Genomic DNA, 23,209 nt, shown 5'->3' with positions numbered 1-23,209 from the left:
CTTCCTGTTCAAGGTCAAATATATCACAATGAATTACAAAACATCTTTAATTATTATATTATAAAAAGTCATTTATAGAAAAATAGCATTCCTGCCAGCATGCTCTTAGGAAAAGTAATGTGGTGGACCAATGGTACAGTGTGGCAGTGTCTGATATATGCCATACTGTATGGAGTCCTCCAAATACTAAGAAACAGCCATGACCAAATGAAGTGTTTGGACAACATGAGTACAAATCCTAACTTTGGGATCTTTTTTTAACTAAAATGTTAACATGGAAACAGAAAATATATTACAATTAAATATAATAATAATAATAGTATCTCGTTATACCAAAACATCACTGACCGCTAATCTAACTGTAATATCTGTGCTAGCTCCGTCCTAGCATTATGTAATCAAAAAGAAAATCAATAATACTAAAGATACAGGAATGATAAGGATGTATGCTGATATTGTCCTTTTATTTAAGTTTTTTGGCACACAGTTTGTTGCATATCATGGTTTTACCATGGTGCATGTCTACTTAAGAAATTATAAATATAAGCAGATTTGACATAAGTTAACATATAGACGTAAAGTGACTGCTGCTTTTGAAACTCCAAAACTTAATTTGATTGTCCTCACAGAATTTAGTGGCATTTTGAAAATCTCATTAACATGTACTCAAGAAATGAACTGCAAAAAAATAACACAACCAATATTCCAATGCCAATATCCTATCTGACATCATGTCAAATAAACTTCCATAAACAAAGTCACCACTAATAAAATCACAATATTTCCGCTAAATTAGAATGATGCATCATTTCCTGAGGTATTTCTTCTCGTTCTTGCACTGAATGTGTAGCATCATTGCTTAAACAGACCTTTACCTCCTCATCAGAGTAGGGTATATGATCCACGGAGCACAGCTTTTCAGTTACAGCATTAGAGGATGTGGACTCTTTGAGTAGTCCGTCTTCAGCAGAGCCTTCCTGAGATTTCGTCTTTGACGGTGAAGGAGACGGAGGAGCCGTGCAAGACCAGAAATAAGGAAGAGTCATTGCAATTAGCATACCTATTATGAGGAAACTCCCAGCAGCGATAAAAGACACTGTGTATGTGCCAGTGTAGTCCTTCAACCAGCCTAGAATGAGAGAAAAAAAACCATCTTGTTTAAATGAGGCTTTTGTATTTGCCATTAGTGCACTGTAAAACTAAAATGAGTTAATTGGACTCAAAAAGTTATGAACTCAAGATGCTTGGAAGTTAAGCTTGCTATTTTTTCCTATATGGTAATTTACATCTGATGGAAACTGTCTAATAAGGTAAAAAAAAAAAGAAGGGCGGGGCATAATTTGTCTTTTGGGAAATGATTGGATAATTGGAAGATGTGTGTGTAACATATAAAATGGAGAAATATTGAGAAATTGAATTCCTCAATATACTGGGATAGGGCTGGGCGATTTGGCCTTAAATCAAAGTCTTGATTAAAAAACATTTTAACTCGATTACAATTAATGAACGATTATTATATTTATTTATTAAATTTTGCATTTTTCTAAATGGTCGTCACTTCCTTTGTCCCTTGTAAGCTGTATTAATTTAGTAAAAATGGTTATTTTACATACATTTCTTTATCTTTTTCAACATGTTCCAATTATCATTAAGAAATCTTTTTTTTTTTTTACTAATTTGGATGGTATTTTACGTTCATTTATCTGGGACAACAAGCCTGCACGCCTCAAGAAATCAGTTCTCCAACTTCCTAAATCCAAAGGAGGACTTGCGCTTCCTAACTTCCAACAATATTACTGGGCTTGTAATATTAATAAGATTGTCTACTGGAAGAATCCTCCTCAAGCGGACAACTGTGCCCCCTGGGTTCACTCAGAGATAGTGTCAACAAAAGGCACTCTGCACTCTGTTATCAGCTCCCAGCTTCCATTAATTATCAGCGGAATTTCATCTAACTTGGTAGTCATTAACACTATTAAAATTAGGGTTTCAGAAAGCATTACGGCTTGCATAAAACATCTATCTATTCGCCTATTTTGAACAATAATTTTCTCACCATCTTGATTTTCACTTTTCGCATCTGGGCAGCTAATGGACTCGTTTATATGAAGACAGGGTATTCACATCTTTTTCATTTCTATCCACTAAATACAATCTCCCCAACAGTCATTTGTATCATTTCTTTCAGGTCAGACACTTTAAGAAATTGTTTCCACACTTTCCTAACCCCCCTCCTGAACACCATCTTGACTATTTTTTCAGTTTAGATACGGGCCAGAATCATTTAATATCAGCAATTTATAATTTAATAAGTACACTAAATGAAAATCCTATGGTTTCTCTCAAAGAATCTTGGGGAAATGACAAGTGGGAAGACAGTGGGAAGATATTTTAAAGATGGTCCACTCCTCCTCTATATGTGCCAGACATGGCCTAATGCAGTGTAAGGTGCTGCATAGAGCTCATTTAACTAATGCTAAATTTTTACTTGATAGAAGTGATGCCTGTCATCATTGTAAGCAGTCTCCTGTTTACCATCTCCATATGTTCTGGAGTTGCCCTCAATTGAAAAATTTCTGGTCCAGTGTTTTTGACACACTTAATAAATCTATTAACATAAAGCTAGACCCTAACCCCTTGACAGCCCTTTTTAGTGTTTCAGAGAGAGTTAACTTGACTGTTGCATTTTTTTTTTTGCTCTTTTATTGTAAACTTGCTCATTTTTTTTGAGTATTTCTTTCAATTTTTATTTTATTTTTTATTTATTATTATATATTTTTTTCTTTCAGAGGACATGTTTGTTTATAACTTATCAATTTTATTTATTCTATTTTGAGGGGATAGTGGGAAAGAAAAGAAAAATAAGACAATCTGTAATTTTTCCTATGTTATATGTTTACGATGTATTGTCTTGTTTAACACCAATAAACAAATAGATAAAAACATTTATTAAATTTTTTTGCTCTCATAGTTCACTGACAAGTTTTATATGCCATCTAAAGGCATCTCTGGCGCAGCTTCCAATCATCGTCAATGTAGTGTAAAGTAAGGCTCAAGAATGAGTCCATCGTCCTAATTGACCAGAGATCAGATGTGGCTGCAAAGTGGCAGCAGAAGTAGAAATCAGCCATAGCCTTTAACAGAGCGGGGTCATGTGACACGTAGGGAAAGTAATTGAAAAAAACCATCCTGGAAAAATTTGATAGATCATAGGTTCTGAATGACGATTTCGACTTGTGGAGCTGCGCATCAATGAACTTGCTCTTTAGTGTTCGGACTTTCAGCAGTGAAAATTAAACCACACTGAACTGAACTACACTAAATTTCAACTGCGAAAATTGGACTGACAGTTTAAATTTACTAGAACTTCTATATTAAGCTGTTTTGACATAATATACATTGTAAAAGCGCTATAGAAATAAAGATGAATTGAATTTAATTGAATATTCCCCCATTTTGTTTGTAACAGCCATCTTCCAATTATCCAATCGGATGGACTAAAGGTGAATGGACTAAAACCAGCCAGAAACAAGACACACCCTGGCAGCCCTTCCAAAAAGAAATTCCATTTGACCAGAAGGGAAGATGATGTCAGGAGGGCAGCGAAGATTATGACAATGGGTAAAAGATTATGATTTTTACAATGAACTTTAACTGACTTAGCAAAGAGGATTTCTAGTTCCCAGAATGCTTTGTGCCAGGACACACCAAACCGGCATCAACGAACTAGCAATAAAAAAAAACTGAGTGTGTTGTCGCCTCGCGTCAGCTCTGGTCCTGTTTGGTCCTATCTAGACCAAAAAGCTGTGCTTGAACAAACTAAACAGTAGTGATGGGTCCTTCTTGAACGATTCGTTCATTTTGAATGAATCTTTTAAATGACTCAAGTACTAGGAGTCCTCTCAGGGAGTGATTCGTTCATTTGCACATGTGCACATTTGTGCAGGTGGAAGAGAAGCTTAGTTCCTCTTTTGAAATAAGGCTAGCTGTAGATGTGTTTGGAAGAAACTCGTAACATTTTAATTGAACGAAATGACTCGGAAAAAAAAAGATTATTTCATCTTGATAAACGACACTTAAAGGTCGGGGTCAGTAAAATAAACCAAACTTCCCATCACTACTAAACAGATAACTTGAGAACATACTGTATATTCTGCACCTGCATGAGAGGATGTAGCTTTGCACACCTGCAGGGGGCAGTATCTGTACTTTCAATCCACAAAGGAAACCAGAACTAGTGCTGCACACATACAAACCATAAACACAGCAGCATTGACATACCATTTTCACAGTACTTCTGGCTCACCACAGAGGGATTTATATCTGAAAATCTGGCTTACAGTTTATTTAAATTTAAGAAATTAGACAAAACGAAAGTCAGCTTCTTTGTGTTCCCTTCTGAATTACAATGTTTGCTTACTTTCATCAGTTCAGTTTGTGTTCTTGCTCTCTGATTCGTAGCTAAACAGCCAATAGGAGTGTAATGTAATGTAATGTGTATTTATATAGCGCATCTACCATGTATGGCCTACACCCAAAGCGCTTAAAAATCATGAGAAGGGTCTCTCCACACCACCGCCAGTGTGCAGCATCCACTTGGATGATGCATTGACAGCCACAGGTCAATGGCGCCAGTGCATTCACCACACACCAGCTATTTGTGGAGTAGAAAGACGGTGATAGAGCAATTGTGGGGATGTGGATGATTGGGAGGCAATGACTGGTAAGGGCTGATGAAGGGAATTTGTCCAGGACACGGGGGTTACACCCCTGCTCTTTATGAGAAGTGCCATGGTATTTTTAATGGCCACAGTTTAACGTCTCATCCAAAAGATGGGTGCTCACATTCACTGACAATCAATCCCAACTCAGCATTTCAACAATTTGACAAACACTATCTGACATGATGTTGACAAAAGACGACATGTGGAATACACCAAACAAACTAGCCTGACTAGCCTGGTGTGTCCTGGCCTTAGGAAAAACAGATCTTGAAATGACGCGTTATTGTGTATGTTTTCATTTGATTAAGACAGATAGACATAAAAAAGTCTGTAATTTTGAGCTATGTTGGAAGTTAAACGGAAGTTAAGATTGCTCTTTTTCCCCCATATCGTAACTTACATCCGGTTGAAACTGTCCAAAAGGGTAAAAAAGTGAAGGGTGGGAGATAATATTTGTTGGAACCAATTGGATCATTGGAAGATTGGTGTTACAAACAAAATGTATTATTATTGATGAATGGACTAAAGCGAGGCAGAAAAAAGGCATGCCCTGTCTGATAGCCCCTCCCAAAAAGCATTCCATGTGACCAGAAGTGACAAAAATTTCAAGAGGAAGGGAAGGTTATGGTATTTGATAAAAGATTATGATTTTTACAAAATAATAAAGTGCCCAGATACATAGATTATAACAAGCACTACTATTTACATTTTTTCAGATAAAATCAGGGCTTAAAAACGGGGAAAAAATCCATTCGGTTCATGCCAAGCAGAATTGGTATTTTGCGTCCCTTATAAAACAATACATTCTGAAAACGGTTTTCTTACTGGTTAGTAATGTTATTTTACTACGCTGTGCAAAAATATTAGATTGGTTGTGTGTAAGCTATGCATTCTTTACAAATGCACAAATATTTTTTTAAAACTATTTTCTTATTTGATAACTTAAAATTCTTTACGATTTTAAGACTATGCACACCGCGTGATCCATAACTACATTGATGTAAGATTATAAAAAAAAAGTTAAATTAATACACACACTACATTTAATCAAAGACTGGAGGTTAAGTGACATTCATGCTAAACAATTACTGTAATGGATATTTTATTTGAAACCATAATCAACACGGTTATTAACAGTGGCACAGCAAGAAGGTCGCTGGTTTGAGCCCCGGCTGGGTCAGTCGGCATTTCTGTGTGGTGTTTGCATGTTTTTCCCGTGTTCGTGTGGGTTTCCTCCGGTTGCTCCAGTTTCCCCCACAAGTCCAAAGACATGTGCTGTAGGTGAATAGGGTAAGTTAAATTGTCCGTAGTGTATGCGTGTATGTTCTGGTCCTTCAGGTTGGAGGTTGAGCGTTGGGCTAACAACCCAATATCAACTTCGATATAAAGTGTAAATTACTTCATTGACTCAAAAGTTTTAAAGAAAAATGTTTTGAGCAATCTAAACATATCAAGTTTGCAGTGTAATATTCATATGTGCATCAAACAAACAATAAAAAGTACCCAGTGTGAAAGCCCCAAAAACCAGTTGTAACATCATATCCCTATAGTAGTACCTACCAGACAGTGGTGCCCCCAGCAGTCCTCCAGCACTCTCTATAAGCTGCAGGAGGCCGAGAGCTCCCAGCACACGCTCTATTCCTACGATCTCTGGCACCACAGCAAAGGCCAACGGTGCCATCGCTCCAGCGCAGAATCCGTAGACTATACTGACAAGCAGCAGTCCAGCGTAAACCACAGCCACAGGAATGAGCATCAGAGACAGGCCCAGTAGCCCGGTCCACACCACCAGCATGTGAAGCAAACGTATCTTGCCCAGATCTGAAGCCCAGCCGGAAGCCACGCGACCCACGATGTCTGCCACTCCGGTAATAGAGATCACAAAGGCTGCCTGGTACTCGGTGAAACCAATGTGGCGACTGTGGGCAACAAGGTGAACGTAGGGGATGAAGTAGCCGGCATTGAAGAAGGTGATGGCCACGGCGTACGTGACAAAGCCCCGGTGTGTCAACAGAGAGAGCTCGAAGCACTCGTAGATTCGGGAGAGCAGAAATGAGCATTTGTTGAGTTTGGTCGAGTTTTCAGTCTGAGAAAAGCACATAAATTAATATTATTGGTAGACATTGTTAAACGAAGATAAGAATTCTCTACACATTTCTAAACATAATGGTTTTAATAACTCATTTATAATAACTGATTTATTTTCATTGCCATGATGACAGTACATAATGTTTTACTAGATATTTTTCAAGAGACTAGTATTCAGCCTAAAGTGCAGTTTAAAGACTTAACTAGGTTAATTATGCAAGTTAGGGTAATTAGGCAAGTCATTGTATAACAGTGGTTTGTCCTGTAGACAATCGGAAAAAAAAAAGCTTAAAGGGGCTATTAATATTGACCTTAAAATGTTTTTTGGAAAATTGAAAACTCTTATTTAAATAAAATAAATAAGACTTTCTTCAGAAGAAAAAATATTATAGGAAATACTGTGGAAAAATTATTTGCTCTGTTAAGCATCATTGCGAAATATTTGGAAAAAAAAATAAATGAATAAAAAATAATTCGCATATAATTTTGACTTCAACTTTAAATGTAAATAGTTGTTATTTAAAGATTTGTTTTTAACTACAGAATTGTAATAGTTATCTATAACTATTAGTTACATTAATTAATATTTAAGTAAAAAAAAAAGTCTGCATGTTGGATTAAAATACAGTAAAACTGCATACGACTGATTCACACGGGGTGTCACCGTCAACACTTCCAATTCACTTTAAATCGGTGATGTCAAGCATTGCTGAACTGTATTGTGGATACATCAGCAGATTTCTCGCTGCAGAAATTGTGAATTTCTCAACTTTTCAAGCACCAACAGAAGCGTCAGCCAATCAGATCACTTTATGCAAATACCCCAGCTCAGACAGTAGCCAATTGTGTTCATACAGTTCAGTAGCGGTAAAAAGAGGTTAAATTTAAAATGGAGGAAAAACTTTTTATTGCGTTGGGCAATCACCTGGTCCTTTATGACCAATTTTTTTATCTCTATACACCAACACAATGAATTTGAAAGGAAACGAACAAGATGTGTTTTAACTGCAGACTGTCAGCTTTAATTTGAGGGTATTTACATCCAAATCAGTTGAACGATGTAGGAATTACAACAGGTTTGCATATGTGCCTCCCACTTGTTAGGGGTCCAAAAGTAATTGGACAATTGGCTTCTAAGCTGTTCCATGGCCAGGTGTATTATTCCCTCATTATCCTAATTACAATGAGCAGATAAAAGGTCCAGACAAACTCTCCGTCAAGTGTTGATGCTGACATCCCATGTAAATGTACCATTAACTTGTGAAATACTGCAATATTTAAAAATAACTTTATGATATTTTATCTTTTATTCTATTTCATCTATTCATTCATTCATTCATTTTCCTTCAGCTTAAAAGCCAACAATTCCTCCGTATGTTTTACACAGCGAATACCCTTCCAGCCACAACCCAGTACTGGGAAATACCCATACACGTTCTCTCATTCACACACTCATACACTACAGCCAATTTAGTTCATCCAATCGCCCTATAGCGCATGTATTTGGACTGTGGGGAAAACCGGTGCACCCGGAGGAAACCCACGCCAACACTTGGAGAACATGCAAACTCCACACAGAAATGCCAACTGGCCCAGCCGGGACTCAAACCAGCGACCTTCTTGCTGTGAGGCGACAGTGCTAACCACTGAGCCACCATGCCACCCCATTTTATTTAAACTTTGATCAATTTTTAAAACACTTTAAGCTGTAATGTAATTACTCCTGTCTTCACAGTCTCACCATACTTGAGAAATAATTTTGATATGCTTGCAGTTTTTTCAGAATTCTTTAAAGAACAGAAAAACTTTTATAACATTTTTAAACGGATCACTTTTGACCCTTTCAACAGTATTAATAATCATCAAAACACACCTTCACTGCCACTTTCGGAGTCCCTAGAGGTCGGATGAGCGCTCCACAAGCAACCATGTTGAAGCTGAGGCCTCCAAGAATAAGCAAGGCCCCACGCCAAGCATATGCTTCGACTAAATACTGAAAAAGAGGAGAGAAGGCGAAAGAGGCAAGACCAACGCCTGTGAAGCCCAATCCCATGGCTAGAGATCTCCGCTTGGTGAAATACTGCATGACTGATGCCATAGTAGGGGTGAAGACCAGCGCCCACCCTAAACCTAAGACAAACAAAAATAAATGATTGCCACTCAGAACCTGAAACTGCAAAAATACAAAAAAGGCACTCTTTACATGAGAATTTACCTGAAATTAATCCCATGGTCAGGTAAAGATGTAAAAGCGATGTAGCCTGCGAAGCCAGAATGAATCCCAGGCCTGAAAGGAATCCTCCCATCATAACAACAGGACGTGTTCCATACACATTACTAGCAGCTGCACCTATTGGACCTGGATGCAGAGACACACACAAAGTATGGTGCTTTACTACAGTATGTTCTGTTTGTTAAAGTGTCCCGATATGCTTTAAGTGCTTCTCTTTTTATTTTGAGGGTCCTTAAAAATAGATTTGCATGCATCCATTAGCCATCAGAATACAAATTCTGACTTAAAGTTAGATTTATTCAACCAGCAAGTTGGTTTTTTGACCGGAAATGACACAGGGTTCTCACAAAAGATGATAAGACGATGTGCGTAAAAGAGGCACCATTGTGGAAAAAAATATTTCTTAGCTTTGATTTACATTTGGAGAAAAACTTTAAGTTAGAATTTGCCAGGAGTATGAATAATTAGGGTCTTGACTGTAACTACATTGGTTTGTGATATAGGTTAACACTAGAACTACCCAGGTGAGGCAGTCATTTTGACCATTTTAAATGCTGCAATCTAACAAGTTTGTTAAAATAAACCCATAAAATGATGACTTTTCCTTACCCTGACTTTTCCTAAATCTGTGTACATTTCATTCTAGTAATGTTATTTTAGAGTTTTTCTGTCTTGAATGGCCACAACGGTCAAATTAACCTCAAGTATTTCATTATCTGCTACTTTTTCAGTGGTGGAAAGAATCTTTAATCTCCCACTTGTCAGACACCTCCACCTTCACATCTTCGCAGGCAGTATAAAAAACGATTGTATTTTTAGAGTAACGACTTGATCAAATATATATGACAGACATTCAAAGTTAATTCTAAAATCTGAAAAAAAGCTTTGATTGTAAATATGATGCGTCAAAAATTCAATTCTATACAATCTTATACAGGGTTTCTGCAGGTTTCATCAATTCCAATTTAAGACATTTTTAAGACCATTATGACCTCATGGGTAAATAAACTTTTGCTAAAAGTTTTATTGAGATGTATTGCTGGTGATTGGATGGGTGTTTGTCCGATTGGGTAACTTCATATGGACATGGGACAATTAAGACCAGTTTCAAATGATTTAAGACCTACAACACAATATTTCAGTCAATTTAAGACTTTATAAGACCCTGTGGACACCCTGTTATGTGAACTGTCAGAATGACTGGTATGGCCATTCTAGTTAGTGTTAAGGGATATTACTTACATTGTTTAATATATCTGTTATATAACAGTTTCCGTATTTTTTGATTCCGTTTATGAATTGCATGATGGGATGATGATCTCTGCTCTGTCGACTTTTTAACTCTACATTTTAACAAAGTGACTTTTATTGACATTTTAGTTAGAAGTAATATAAGATTTTTGAGCCAATAGCCTAGTGGTAAAATGCGCCAACATATAGCACTGAGGTGCTCACGGCAACCCAAGTTCGATTCCCAGCTCGAGGTCCTTTGCCGACCCTTCCCTCTTCTATCTTATCCCCATGTATTCCTGTTTCAACTCCACTGTCCTATCAAATACAGATGAAAACCCCTAAAAATATAATTATATAATAATAATAATAATATTAGGTATAAGAACTTATATAAAGAGAAATAGGTCTGTAAAATAAGAAAATGTACTGTCAGCTTATTACCAGGTTTTTGTACCATAATATATGACACCAACTTAATAAAACAGTTAATAAATGGCACATTTTCAAACTTTTCAAGGTTAAAAGTTGTTGAAAGAAAGATCAAGATCCCATAATGACCTAAAACATTAAAATCACAAAATACAGATAATTTTAGTGTAGTTATTACTCGGTTCATGTAATGACTATAAGTGCATTTTATGTACTTGCAAAGCAAAACTGAAATAATATTTCTGTTGAGTTTACTCATGAAAACATTGGCTAATTAGAAGCAAGTTAGTCACCAAGTGAAAGCAAGCAAACTCTTGCACTAGAATAAATATATTTTGCCTTAACATTAAATGCTTCCTCTTCACAAAAGAAACCAACATAAATGTTTGACAGTTAAAGCAGACGCCATTCACAGACAGACAATAAAGACCACAGGCTGACATTATGCAAATATGTTGCAGATCTAGACCAGTTAAGGAAGCGAAACTACAATTACAGATGACTCGTTTCGGCAGTTCAGGATCCTATTTCTACTTTCATATGACAATCACTTTCTTTGTCATTTATTGCTTTCAATATTCACATGCAGCTACAATACACACAGGATGAACGCTACTGTAATATTCAAAACAGCATAATGGGGCACTTTAAAATAGACATACACTGATTAAATTTGGATTTCAACTTACTCATTAGCTGTTGCATGGCCAGCCCGATGGATGTTATCCAGGACACGGCTTGTGCACTCTCATCGAAATACTGCACAAACTCCACAAAAAAGACGCCCAAACTGCGGATAAGCCCGAACACCAGGGCAGAAATCACGAAAAGAGCCCCCACCACAACCCAGCCCCAACCGCCATCAGGTGCTGCCGTCTGTGAGGACGGCTGCTGCTCCTCCTCGCTCTTCTGGGGCTTCTCCATCACTGCACTGAAAAGACATGAATTAGGACAAGATAAATGAGCAGATTTACTAAACAGGGTGTTACTAAAACGTCTAACTGAAACTATAAGGCACAGATAAGAGAAATGAAAACAAAACAGTGAAAAGTTATGCATGTGATTTATTGATAATGTACAAATTACAGAACACAGACGAAGAAGCTCATTTCTATAATGATCAATGCAATGTGCCAAAAGCAGAGCAAATTTAAAATAACATAGCTCAGTAATCAACATGTTCAGGTTATGTCATTTTTCTGAATTTTAAATATATGAACAAAGTCTTTTTTTCTTTTTTTTTTTGTGTTACGTACCTTCGTTACTTTTTAGAGGTCAAGGGGGAGCAAAAGGGTAAACATTAAGCCAGTTGCCATTTGTATTACAGGAGAAACAACAAGACACAAAAGTTCTATTTACAGTGCATCCGGACAGTATTCGTGCTTTACTTTTTTCACATTTGTTTATGTTACAGCCTTATTCCAAAATGGATTAATTTAATTTATTTCCTCAAAATTCTACACACAATAGCCCAAAAAACCTGAAAAATTACATGTACAGAAGTATTCACAGCCTTTGCTCAATACTTTGTTGATGCACCTTTGGCAGCAATTACAGCCTCAAATTTTTTTGAATATGATACCACAAGCTTGAACCACCTGTCTTTGGGAATTTTTGCCCATTCCTTTTTGCTGTACCTCTCAAGCTCTATTAGTTTGGATGGGAAGCGACGGTGTGCAGCCATTTTCAGATCTCTTCAGAGATGTTCAATAGGATTTAAGTCTGGGCTTTGGCTGGGCCACTTAAGGACATTCACTGAGTTGTTGTGAAACCACTCCATTGATTTGGCGGTGTGCTTTGGGTCATTGTCCTGCTGGAAGATGAACTGTGGCCCCAGTTTGAGGTCAAGAGCACTCTGAAGCAGGTTTTCATTCAGGATATCTCTGTACATTGCTGCATTCATCTTTCCCTCTATATTGACTAGTCTTTCAGTTCCTGCTACTGCAAAACATCCCCACAGCATAATGCTGCCACCACCATGCTTCACTAAAGGGATGGCATTAGCCTGGTGATGAGTGGTGCCTGGTTTTATCCAAACGGAATGCCTTGCATTCACTTCAGTTCAATTTTAGTCCCATCAGACCGGAGATTTTTGTTTCTTATGGTCAAAGACTCCTTCAGAAAAATTCCAGGCGGGGAGTGGCTTCCGTCTGGCCACTCTACCATACAGGCCTGATTGGTGGATTGCTGCACAGATGGTTGTTTTTCTGTAAGGTTCTCCTCTCTCCACAGAAGAACGCTGAAGCTCAGACAGAGTGACCATCGGGTTATTGATCACCTTCCTGACTAAGGCCCTTCTCCCCCGATCACTCAGCTTAGATGGCCGGCCAGCTCTAGGAAGAGTCCTGGTGATTCCAAACATCTTCCACTTATGGATGATGGAGGCCACTGTGCTCATTGGAACTTTCAGAGCAGCAGAAATTTTTCTGTAGCCTTCCCCAGCCTTGTGTCTCGAGACAATCCTGTCTCGGAGATCTACAGACAATTCCTTTGTGTTCATGCTTTGTTTGTGCTTTGACATGCACTGTCAACCCTGGGACCTTATATAGACAGGTGCATGCCAAATCATGCCCAATCAACTGAATTTACCACAGGTGAACTCCAATGAAGCTGCTGAAACATCTCAGGAATGATCAGTGGTAACAGAATGTACCTGAGCTCAATTTAGAGCTTCATGGCAAAAAGACTGTGAATACTTCTGTACATGTGATTTTTCAGTTTTTTTAATAAATTTGCAACAATTTCAAATACTCTTTTTTCACATTGTCATTATGGGGTATTGTGTGGAGAAGTTTGAGAAAATAAATGAATTTGATCCATTTTGGAATAAGGCTGGAACATTAAAAAATGTGGAAAAAGTGAAGCGCTATGAATACTTTCCTGATGCACTGTAAGTGAACTTGTTTATTAAAAACAAGCTGTGATTTTTAAATGCTTATATAAAAATAAAGTCTCACACAACAGTAATTAGAAATAAGAAAACAACAATTTCACAAAAAAACACCAACAACAGCAACAATCAGGCTTAACAGTCATAAGGGTGACAAAAGGAACGGGACTGTGCCAAATAAGAGAAAAGAATAAGACAAAAATCAACTGACCAACCTAATCACCTCTTCCCCTATAACTACAAAATAAAACAAAAATAAACCTTCAACATCCGAGACGTCATATCTTACCTATTCTCTATCCAAAGCAAAATTTTCAAGTGTGGCACAAATCCGTAGTGTGTTTAACTACTAAAAATATGCTGCGGGTGTGCCATGTACATCACGTGACAGAGCTTACCTAGTCCCTCTCCTCCATCCAGAATAAGACACAGGTGCATCATTCAAAATCCAGTTCACAAAGGAGTTTAAACAAAAACGTTTCAATATTTACATGGCAAACACACTAACAAAAGTTAAACAACAACGGCAGAACAAAGCAAAAAGGGGAAAACACACATAAAAACAAAACAACTCATTTGTTAAAATATCAAACAACTAAAGTTCACATGAAATGCCGGCTATCCCGAAACTGACGTTTCACTTGTATAGTCTCCCACCATCCTGCAACGCAACAATTGAAGGTCCTCAACCAACAACAATCCCTTTCCTGAAATATTGACATCTAACACAGCCACCCCGTATATCCTTTAAACGCAACTTATGGGCCAGACAGTGTCTACAGACTAGGCATGGGATGATAACCGTTTTCAAGGTATACCGCGGTTTGGAAAAGTCAAGGTTTTAAAACCGCCAAAATTTTCTGTAATACCGTGCCTAAGGTATGTTTAAGATTTTTTATTTAAATTTTTTTTTTGTTTTGTTTTTTAGGACAACAATATCTCCAGCAGAAAAAATATCCAAAGATGTCATTTTAAATGGTAAAGAAATCTGTGTTCTTGAAACTAATGTAGACAGCAGAAGTCAATGATTCATTTGAATTATTCAGCCTGACATGTTTACTGCTCCAAAATACTATTAATCTTTCAGAAAATAAAATACATTGTGTTCAATAGGGGAAAAGGTCGTTTTTTTACCCAGAAATTATTACTTACATAAACTTTTGCATATTAATCAATAATATGAAATGAACACTCAAAATAATGACATTTGCGTTTGTTCAAACTACGTATTTAAAATAAACTGAAACAACACAATTCTTCATTTCTTTTTTTTGGGGGGGGGGGTACAACTTGACTGTTTTATGTTCAATACGTTAACTTAATTCCTTCATGTTGTCCCAAAACATATCAATTGTGTTGAACCCAGCATTTTTTTACAGTGAATATAAAAACTGAATAAATATATATTTACTGTACACACATTTACAAATATCAGCTAAAAATATCAGTGGAAATCTGCATATTTCTGCAAGTGCAGATTCCATATGGGTTTACTTATCACCACGAAACACCTTCACACTGAAGAAATTCAAATGTTAAAGTTGCTGTTTTTTGTAAGTATAATTAGGTTGATCATGTGATATTCTGGTTTCTGCCTGGCCTGTTTCAACCAGTGTAAGTTAAAAGAGCCAGGTCACTGTGATTAACATCTTTTATTTTTAATGTTTTATTGGTACCACTTTCACCTTTAAAAGTAGTCAGCATAAATTCCTACGAGAAGATCTTTCATAGTGATAATGCAGATGTCTAAGGGCCACATATTGCTTGATTAGATCTGGGCAGGTGAAACTTCAGAGTCCCCCAAGACCCTTTGAACTACTATCAACATATACATAATTAAAGATTACATACATAATTAAAGCTGCCACCCTGTGCTTCGTCTCCACCTCTAAGTACGGCCCTCTAAAATGTATATAAATCTGCACTGTAACTTTTCATTAGTTCGATTTTGGTTGACCGCAGCACTGAGAGCACTTCTCAATTGAAAATTCAGTCAGTTGTGACTTCATATCCTCGTCAAATGTCCTCTGTAGCACGCATAAACACTCCTGGAGGTTACTGCTTTTTTAATAAAGTCTTCATTAAGCTGTAAAAGTAAACACTGAACATGATCTGATCGTGAAGGGGAGATTAAATTGTTATTGCTAGTAGTTTGAAACTTAAATCTGATCCAATCCTAATCTAATCATTAAAATCAGTATGACCTAAATGAGAATAAATTTTTATTATAATTCAAATATTTGTATTGTTTTCAATAGTATTGAACAACACACATATTGAACAATATTTCAACACTGTACATAACTACAAACTAGAGTTGCACGGTTTACCGATACTTCAGTACTATAGCTCCAAAATATTGGCGGTGCCTCTGTAGTTTGTAAACAGTAGTATCGTCGTTAATGGTTCTACTATATGTTGCATGTGGAAAAGTCACTAAAATGCTCAAACATTTGTGCAAGCAAATAATCGATAGACCACTTTATTTTACTTTCATTTTAACTGTCTGCAGACTGGTCATAGTTTGCTGCAGTCATGACAGTGATCAATGATTTATGTATTTATTTTATTATTATTATTGCAATAACAACAAAAGGGTCACAGTATATACAAAAAAGCAGAGAAAGTCTGTACAAATAATATGTTTTCAATAATAAGGGAATTCTGAATTGAATTTAAGTATTATGACATATAAAATGTAGTATTTTTGGCAATTTGCTTTATTTCATAGATTTGAGTTATGAAGTAATACAGTATTGCGATACTACTTGGTCTAAATTGAGGTATCGTGACAACCCTACTACAAACATACTCACCCCTATAAAGAAAAAGAGAACAAAATTAAATAATAAATTAATTAAATTGGGGAATTGGGGGTAAAGTTTCAATTAGGATATACTGTAGTAACCCTAAACCTGAGTATTTAATGTTTTATTTAAAGTTTTATTTAATCATAAAACTTTTTTGTAGAGCCTTGGATTGTTTATTTAAGATGCTCAACTTTAAGATATAATAACACTTCTGATATCCTGTGTTTGTGGGATGGTGGGTTTGCTTTTTTCCACCTGAGAAGAATCAGGCGTCTTGCCAATAATGAAGAGAATGCAATGATTTCTACATGATTAGCGAATAGGTGCATTTCTTCTGGCACTACACAAAACAAAGTCAAAGGATAAGGATCCATGAGATAAACTTTTTATTCATTTAATAAATTGCTTTTGTTTAAACCAGTAGTGTCAAAAACTGCCATAAACCAATTTGAAAGTAAATATACCAAACTGTATTACATTGAAGTTGCCATGGGTAATTAATTTTTTTTTTAATAACTAGAAATATTTACTAATGTTTTATATTTTATAATGCATTTCTAGCAGAAATAATAAAAACGATCCCATTTATAACAGAATGTAGTTCTAAGCCGAATACACGAGTCAAGCTGTACCTGTTTTTGCCTTGATTTGATGTCTCGCTGTTGTTTTTCAATTCAATTCACCTTTATTTGCATACCACTTTTACAATGTAGATTGTGTCAAAGCAGCTTCACATAAAAGATCATAGTAAACTGGAACAGTGTAATTCAGTTTTTAGTGTTTAAGTTTAGTCTAGTTTAGCTCAGTTCAGTGTGGTTTAACAGTCACTGTCAAAAAACAAAATGTCTTCTGCATTGTTCTCTGACCGTAGAGTGTTAGTATTCACAGTATTTTTGAAAGTGAGATTCATTTACTTGAAACATTTAATCTTAGTTTGCAGCTCAGCAATAAAACAAACAAAAAAGGTTATGTTATATTAGAAATGACAATCTCAGTTAAAGGCATTCGCACCAAACCCTCCCATCACTCTCTTCTCAGAATGAATGGTGGGCCAAATCAAAGGTTACTAGTTTGGGCATCTCTGTTTTAAACTGAAAGGCAGACCGCAAAATGCATTAGGACAATTGCAGTGCATAAAAAAGCTTATAACTGTGATAAAAGTTAGAAAAACACATTCTGCCAGACAAAACATACAGTATATCCTGAACCAACAAATTATTTGAATGCAGAACTCGCTGTTGCTGAGGCGTTTATTGAAAAATCTACTACTGCAACTGGCACTCGGTTAAATACACAATTTAGTGGGCAGTGCTTATTAGTAGAAACAGAAACTGCCATTACAGGTTTAGTAAAAAATCTTGTTTGTTGGGCCTTGCCTGAAAGTATCACCTGGCCATTTGTTAGACAAAAGACACAGCCGTGCCAGGAACTGACAATATGGATTACTTTGTACTGGATTTCAGGCAGTCAGATCTGATGTGCCTAGTACTTATAATTTGCATTACCTTGGATAAACAATACTGTCAAAATGCATCTTACAATTTAAAAACATAATTTATGTATTTAAAGAAATTTGTCATCTTTCAATACAGTGTTTTAGTCTTTATCAAACTCCAAAACCTGGAAATTTGCACTAGAAACTCAAAGACCTGAATAACTGTAATGGTGAAATTTGACTAAGATTACCAAATGCACTCTAATGTTTTCAGCTTTTTATGCTAACGTTTTAATTTTAGCTCATTTGTTTTATTCATTCATTCATTTTCTTTTCGGCTTAGTCCCTTTATTAATCTGGGGTCGCCATAGTGCAATGAACCGCCAACTTATCCAGCATATGTTTTACGCAGCGGATGCCCTTCCAGCTGCAACCTGTCACGGGGAAACCATATATGCCATCAATACACACTCATTCACTACGGTCAGTTTTAGCATACCCAATTCACCTATACCACATGTCTTTGGACTTGTGGGGGAAACTGGAGCACCCGGAGGAAACCCGCTAAAATTTTACCAATTTATTCAAAGAACCACATTATACAAGAACATTTTTCCCTATACACCTCATTGTATAACTCCATTAAGTTTTGCAGATGTGAAAAGAACTTATGAAACACTGTCATGTGGTTATTTGTATTAATGAACATTTACCATGAAAAAGGACAAACGAAAAGATAAGGAAATCCACATTCTATTTTATACAATTTTAAAAGATTTTATGTGGTAGCATGTCATAAAATTTTAGTTTTAAAACGTTTTTACCGGTATACATTATACTACCATAATATTTCCGAATTTTAAATACTTATTAAAAGGTAATGTAAAACATAATAACAGTATTTAATAATAATAATAAGAAGAAGAAGAAGAAGTAGAAACAAAAATGTAATCATACGTTAAAAGTGAATAAATGAATTATGAATACTAAGAAATTAACCGAACAGCCAGAGCTCATTAATATTCATGAGATCTGTCTTGTTGTTAAATGACGTAGCACAACCGTCGTTATCATCTAGCGTTTGATGTTAGCACACGGTAAGATAACAGTTACACGATGTATTTATGCATTAATAACTATCAACACATTGATTTTGCACACCGAATATGTCATATATTACAGTCAACTGATTGTTTACAATTTATATAAATATTACTGTGTGTTTATATTTTAAACCATGGACAAGTAACTGACAGTGGATGTTAATGAAACACCGGTGCATTTTAGACGAAACAATATGTGTTGCTTCCTGAATGTGTTGCTTCTTGTATGACAACTATCTACAAATATTAGCTGTTGAATATAGTTTTAGACAAATAACGTTACAAGAATAAGAAATGCAAATTATAATCAGTCTGAAAACGCGAAGGCTTCAGGTTATCGTGGCCATAGCAGACCAATCGTTACTTACCCATAATCCGATCACCCCTTTTCCTGTCCGGTCATAATTCTGTTAAATCAAATAAAACGCTTATGTTTGAATGTATCGATAAGAAGCGCATTGCCGATGGTGACTTCCTTCACCTGCTCTTCTTGACAGGAGCCGCTGTTTTTTACGCACGTGCTGCTTTAGTTTCCTTGAAGCTCCGCCTCCAACGCGCGCTCACGAGACAGCATGAAGTTTTCATGTCTCTTCCAGCATGTGGCAAGCTATGGTGGGGCAAGATGTCCTGATCATTTGTAAACTACACGTGTGGAAAGTTCAAGTAAGGCAACAATAAAAGCACATTCAAAAGGCTGTCATGAGTTAAACTAGTGTCAGTAAAGATTAACCTTCTTTACTAGTGTAAAATGAAGGCCCCCTAGCGGCAAGTTAAGTTGATGGTTAAAAATAATAAACAACTAGGCCTATTTACATTTGGTTTAATAAGTAATATCCCTTTTGGAAAAGGTAGCCTGGAGTGGTTCACGATTGCAACTTCCAAAATAAATGTCTAACAATATGGTTGTTCATGTAGGAAAATCTAGAAAAATAATTATTTACTTCATTTCCTGTCAATATTTACTCTCATATTCGAATGAAGACAAAAATACTTCAAGAAAAAAACAAACATGAACACTTATGTGAAATCTAATTTGAATATAAAAAGAAAAATTAATTACCACTTTGAGTTTATCAACATTAATTCAAAAAACAATTTAATTTGACTAATTGAATTAAATAATTTTATTGCAAATTTTCACTTTTACATAAATGTTTAAATTGTCGAAAAATGTTTCATGCTGCAGTCATTCATCAGTAGGCGAATAGATAGATAGATAGATAGATAGATAGATAGATAGATAGATAGATAGATAGATAGATAGATAGATAGATAGATTTCTTCTGTTGATAACAAAAGAAGACATTTTGAAGAATGTTAAAAACCTGTAACAATTGACATTAAGAGGAAAAAAACAAAAATAATGTAAGCTAATGGCTACCAGTTTTTTAAACATTTTTCAAAATGTCTTCTTCAGTGTTCAACAATAGAAAGAAACTAAGCTTTGTGACAAGTGAAGGTTAAGTAAATAACAAAATTGTCAATTTTGAGTGAAATATCCTTTTAAAAATAACTTTAAAAAGATACATTTATAAAACTGACATTGAAATTAATACATTATTTGTATTTCGAGGTTTCCCAGTACTGGGTTGCGGCTGGAAGGGCATCTGCATTGTAAAACGTATGCAAAAATAGTTGGCGGTTCATTCCGCTGTGGCGACTCCTCTTAAATTAGGGACTTAGCTGAAAGAAAATGAATGAATGAATATTTCGAGGCTCCTTTAAACACTTGAAGCTTAGTTTATTCATTAAAAAGCTATTTAGTTTTTAATTTTTTTTTATACAAAACAGATCCAAATGCATTATTATAAATGTTATAAATAATATTGCATGCTGATATGGATGCTAACATAGTTACCTTTATTGTTCTCATAGTGTGAATTAAAAGTTCCATATGGATAAATATGGGCGACACGGAGCAGTGGGTAGCACAATCGCCTCACAGCAAGAAGGTCACTGGTTCGAGTCTCGGCTGGGTCAGTTGGCGTTTCTGTGTGGAGTTTGCATGTTCGCGTTTGCATGTTTTCATGTTGCATCTCCCCATGTTCGCGTGGGTTTCCTCTGGGTACTCCGGTTTCCCCCACAAGTCCAAAGACATGCAGTATAGGTAAATTGGGTAAGCTAAATTGTTCAAAGTGTATGTGTGTGAATGAGTGTGTAAAACATATGCTGTATAAGTTATCGGTTCATTCCGCTGTGGTGACCCCAGAGTAATAAAGGGACTAAGCCAAAAAGAAAATGAATGAATGAAAAAATACTGTGTTGATTGCCTTTATTTAAGACCCTATTAAATAAAGAAACCAGAATCCTCTCTTGGTCATATTTTTAGCTATAGAGTTTTGTTTAGTTTTTTGTAATGTTGTTCAAGGAATAATTAGATTCATACCTTACCACACAAGGGGGTTGATGAATGAAGCTAATGTCCACTCCCGTGAAGAAAATTGATAAAATACACTTTTATTACTAAAATAAATCCCAGAACAAAACTAATTCCAGAACAAAACAAAAATCCTTTCTTTATTCTCGTTGAGAATAAAAGGCCTAAGACTTACTGTAAACAGAAGTCAGTTTAAGTGCGCTGCTGGTTTGTATGCTCCAGACTTTATTACAGTATTCAAGCCTTGAATACAGGTGTGCCTTTAATGTTTAATCTATCAATGTTTGATATACTTGAGGATATCTATTAAGAAATCCCTTTTTGTTCTCATTTTAGGGTGATACACTTGAAAAAAAATCTTCTATTACATCAGCATTCGGGCAGTCTTCCAGGGGTCTTGACCCTCAAGGCCTTAGCTCCTAGCTGGCAAAGAATATCTTCCTCTGAAGATAACGCTCCCAGGCTTTCGGTTAATAGTTGTCAGTGTCATCTGGACCATCTCTTCCTTTATGGTCAGCAGAAAACTGACCCACTTCAGTACATAGTCCTTGTCCTCTTTGAACTCACTGTCGAACAGTATGTTTACAGTATGTTTCTTCTCATTGCTAATAGCTGTTTTTTGCAAACATATGAGCAGTACTCAAATTGAGGGGGAAGGGGGGGATAAAATATTACAGAAAGCATCCCCTTTGTAAAACCATCATCCCCCCTTACCATCTCCTTTAAATTAACAACAGTGTGTGTAATGTAAAACATATCATGCAGATTGAATATTACAGTTCTCTATTTATGGTAATTTATGACTTATAATCAATGACGACTGACCAATCAGAACTCAGTATTGTAATAAGGCTCCATGCACAAGAGCAATATAGTTCATTGTGTCATTTCTGCCGCAACTTTTCTGTGTATGCTGTACCTGCCTTGCATCACTGCATTTCATAACAGTTTCGGTGGCTTGACGCGAGTGTAACTTAAGCCCCAGTCAGATCACTCGAATTTGTAACTGGTGTCATGGGGATTCGTAAACGACAAATGGGCATGGTGACACAAGATTCAATCGTTTCTTTTCATGTAATGTGGCATAGTTCAAGACAACTGATACTATGCCTGCGAAGCCTCACGACGCCATCGCAGAATGTCTAGCATGTTTAATTTTTTTCTTGTTCTTCACGACAAGTTCGGTTACGACGGTGACAGTTTCTCGGTTATAACAATGGGTGCTGCCATTAATGCACCGGTAATCAAAAAATAGGCTGCATATTTACTTATGGGTGGGTCACGGGTGGATAAGATCAATCATTGGTTATGCAAACTTCAACTACCTATTTTTTTAACTTTAACTATTTTATAAAAAATATTAAGGTGTTTTAAGCAATTTTATCTGACAGACTGGCACAAATATGCAGACATCTCCATTCTCACAGTGAGTTTCTGAGTTCTCATCCTTCCAACAGAGTTTGTTCTTCCGAGATAATCTGGAAACATGTTCGGTGCTGCAAATATATTGCAAAAGAATTTCCTGCTTTTTTAAATATGTCATTAATAGTAAAAACAGTTTAATATAGGCTTCTCTGAAACTACGAATATTTCACTTTAATTTTATTTAGGCTAGATTATGATTTTATTTAATAAACCAACACAATCTCATGGCAATTTGTGTTTTGGCGCATATAGCAGACTTGTTTTGAAGTGCACCATCTCAAATGTTATCGTTTTTCTTGTTTATAGATAACTGACCAACAAAAGATACATCAAAATTAAGGTAAAAATTTCGCAAAATGTAATTTGTTTGACGTCATTTTCCGACATGAAATTTTTTTCGCTATTTTAAATTTCGCTAGTTTGTCCAATTTTCACCAAAATGAATCATATAATCTACAGACC

General features: G+C 36.0%; 1 protein-coding gene across 1 annotated transcript; it reads right to left on the bottom strand.

The window, feature by feature from the left end:
* Positions 1 to 347: 347 nt before the first annotated feature.
* On the bottom strand, positions 348 to 19,475 carry slc16a13 (solute carrier family 16 member 13). Its single transcript, XM_056461195.1, has 6 exons — positions 19,314 to 19,475; positions 11,397 to 11,638; positions 9,028 to 9,171; positions 8,686 to 8,942; positions 6,285 to 6,810; positions 348 to 1,129 (listed from the first exon to the last, which is right to left on the bottom strand). Exons 2-6 carry the CDS (start codon positions 11,629 to 11,631, stop codon positions 774 to 776), a joined length of 1,518 nt encoding a protein of 505 aa, XP_056317170.1. The 5' UTR covers positions 11,632 to 11,638; positions 19,314 to 19,475; the 3' UTR covers positions 348 to 773.
* Positions 19,476 to 23,209: the final 3,734 nt, after the last annotated feature.

Source organism: Danio aesculapii, chromosome 7, assembly GCF_903798145.1.
Source record: "Danio aesculapii chromosome 7, fDanAes4.1, whole genome shotgun sequence".
Lineage (NCBI taxonomy): Eukaryota > Metazoa > Chordata > Actinopteri > Cypriniformes > Danionidae > Danio > Danio aesculapii.
This window is presented reverse-complemented; position numbering and strand designations above follow the sequence as displayed.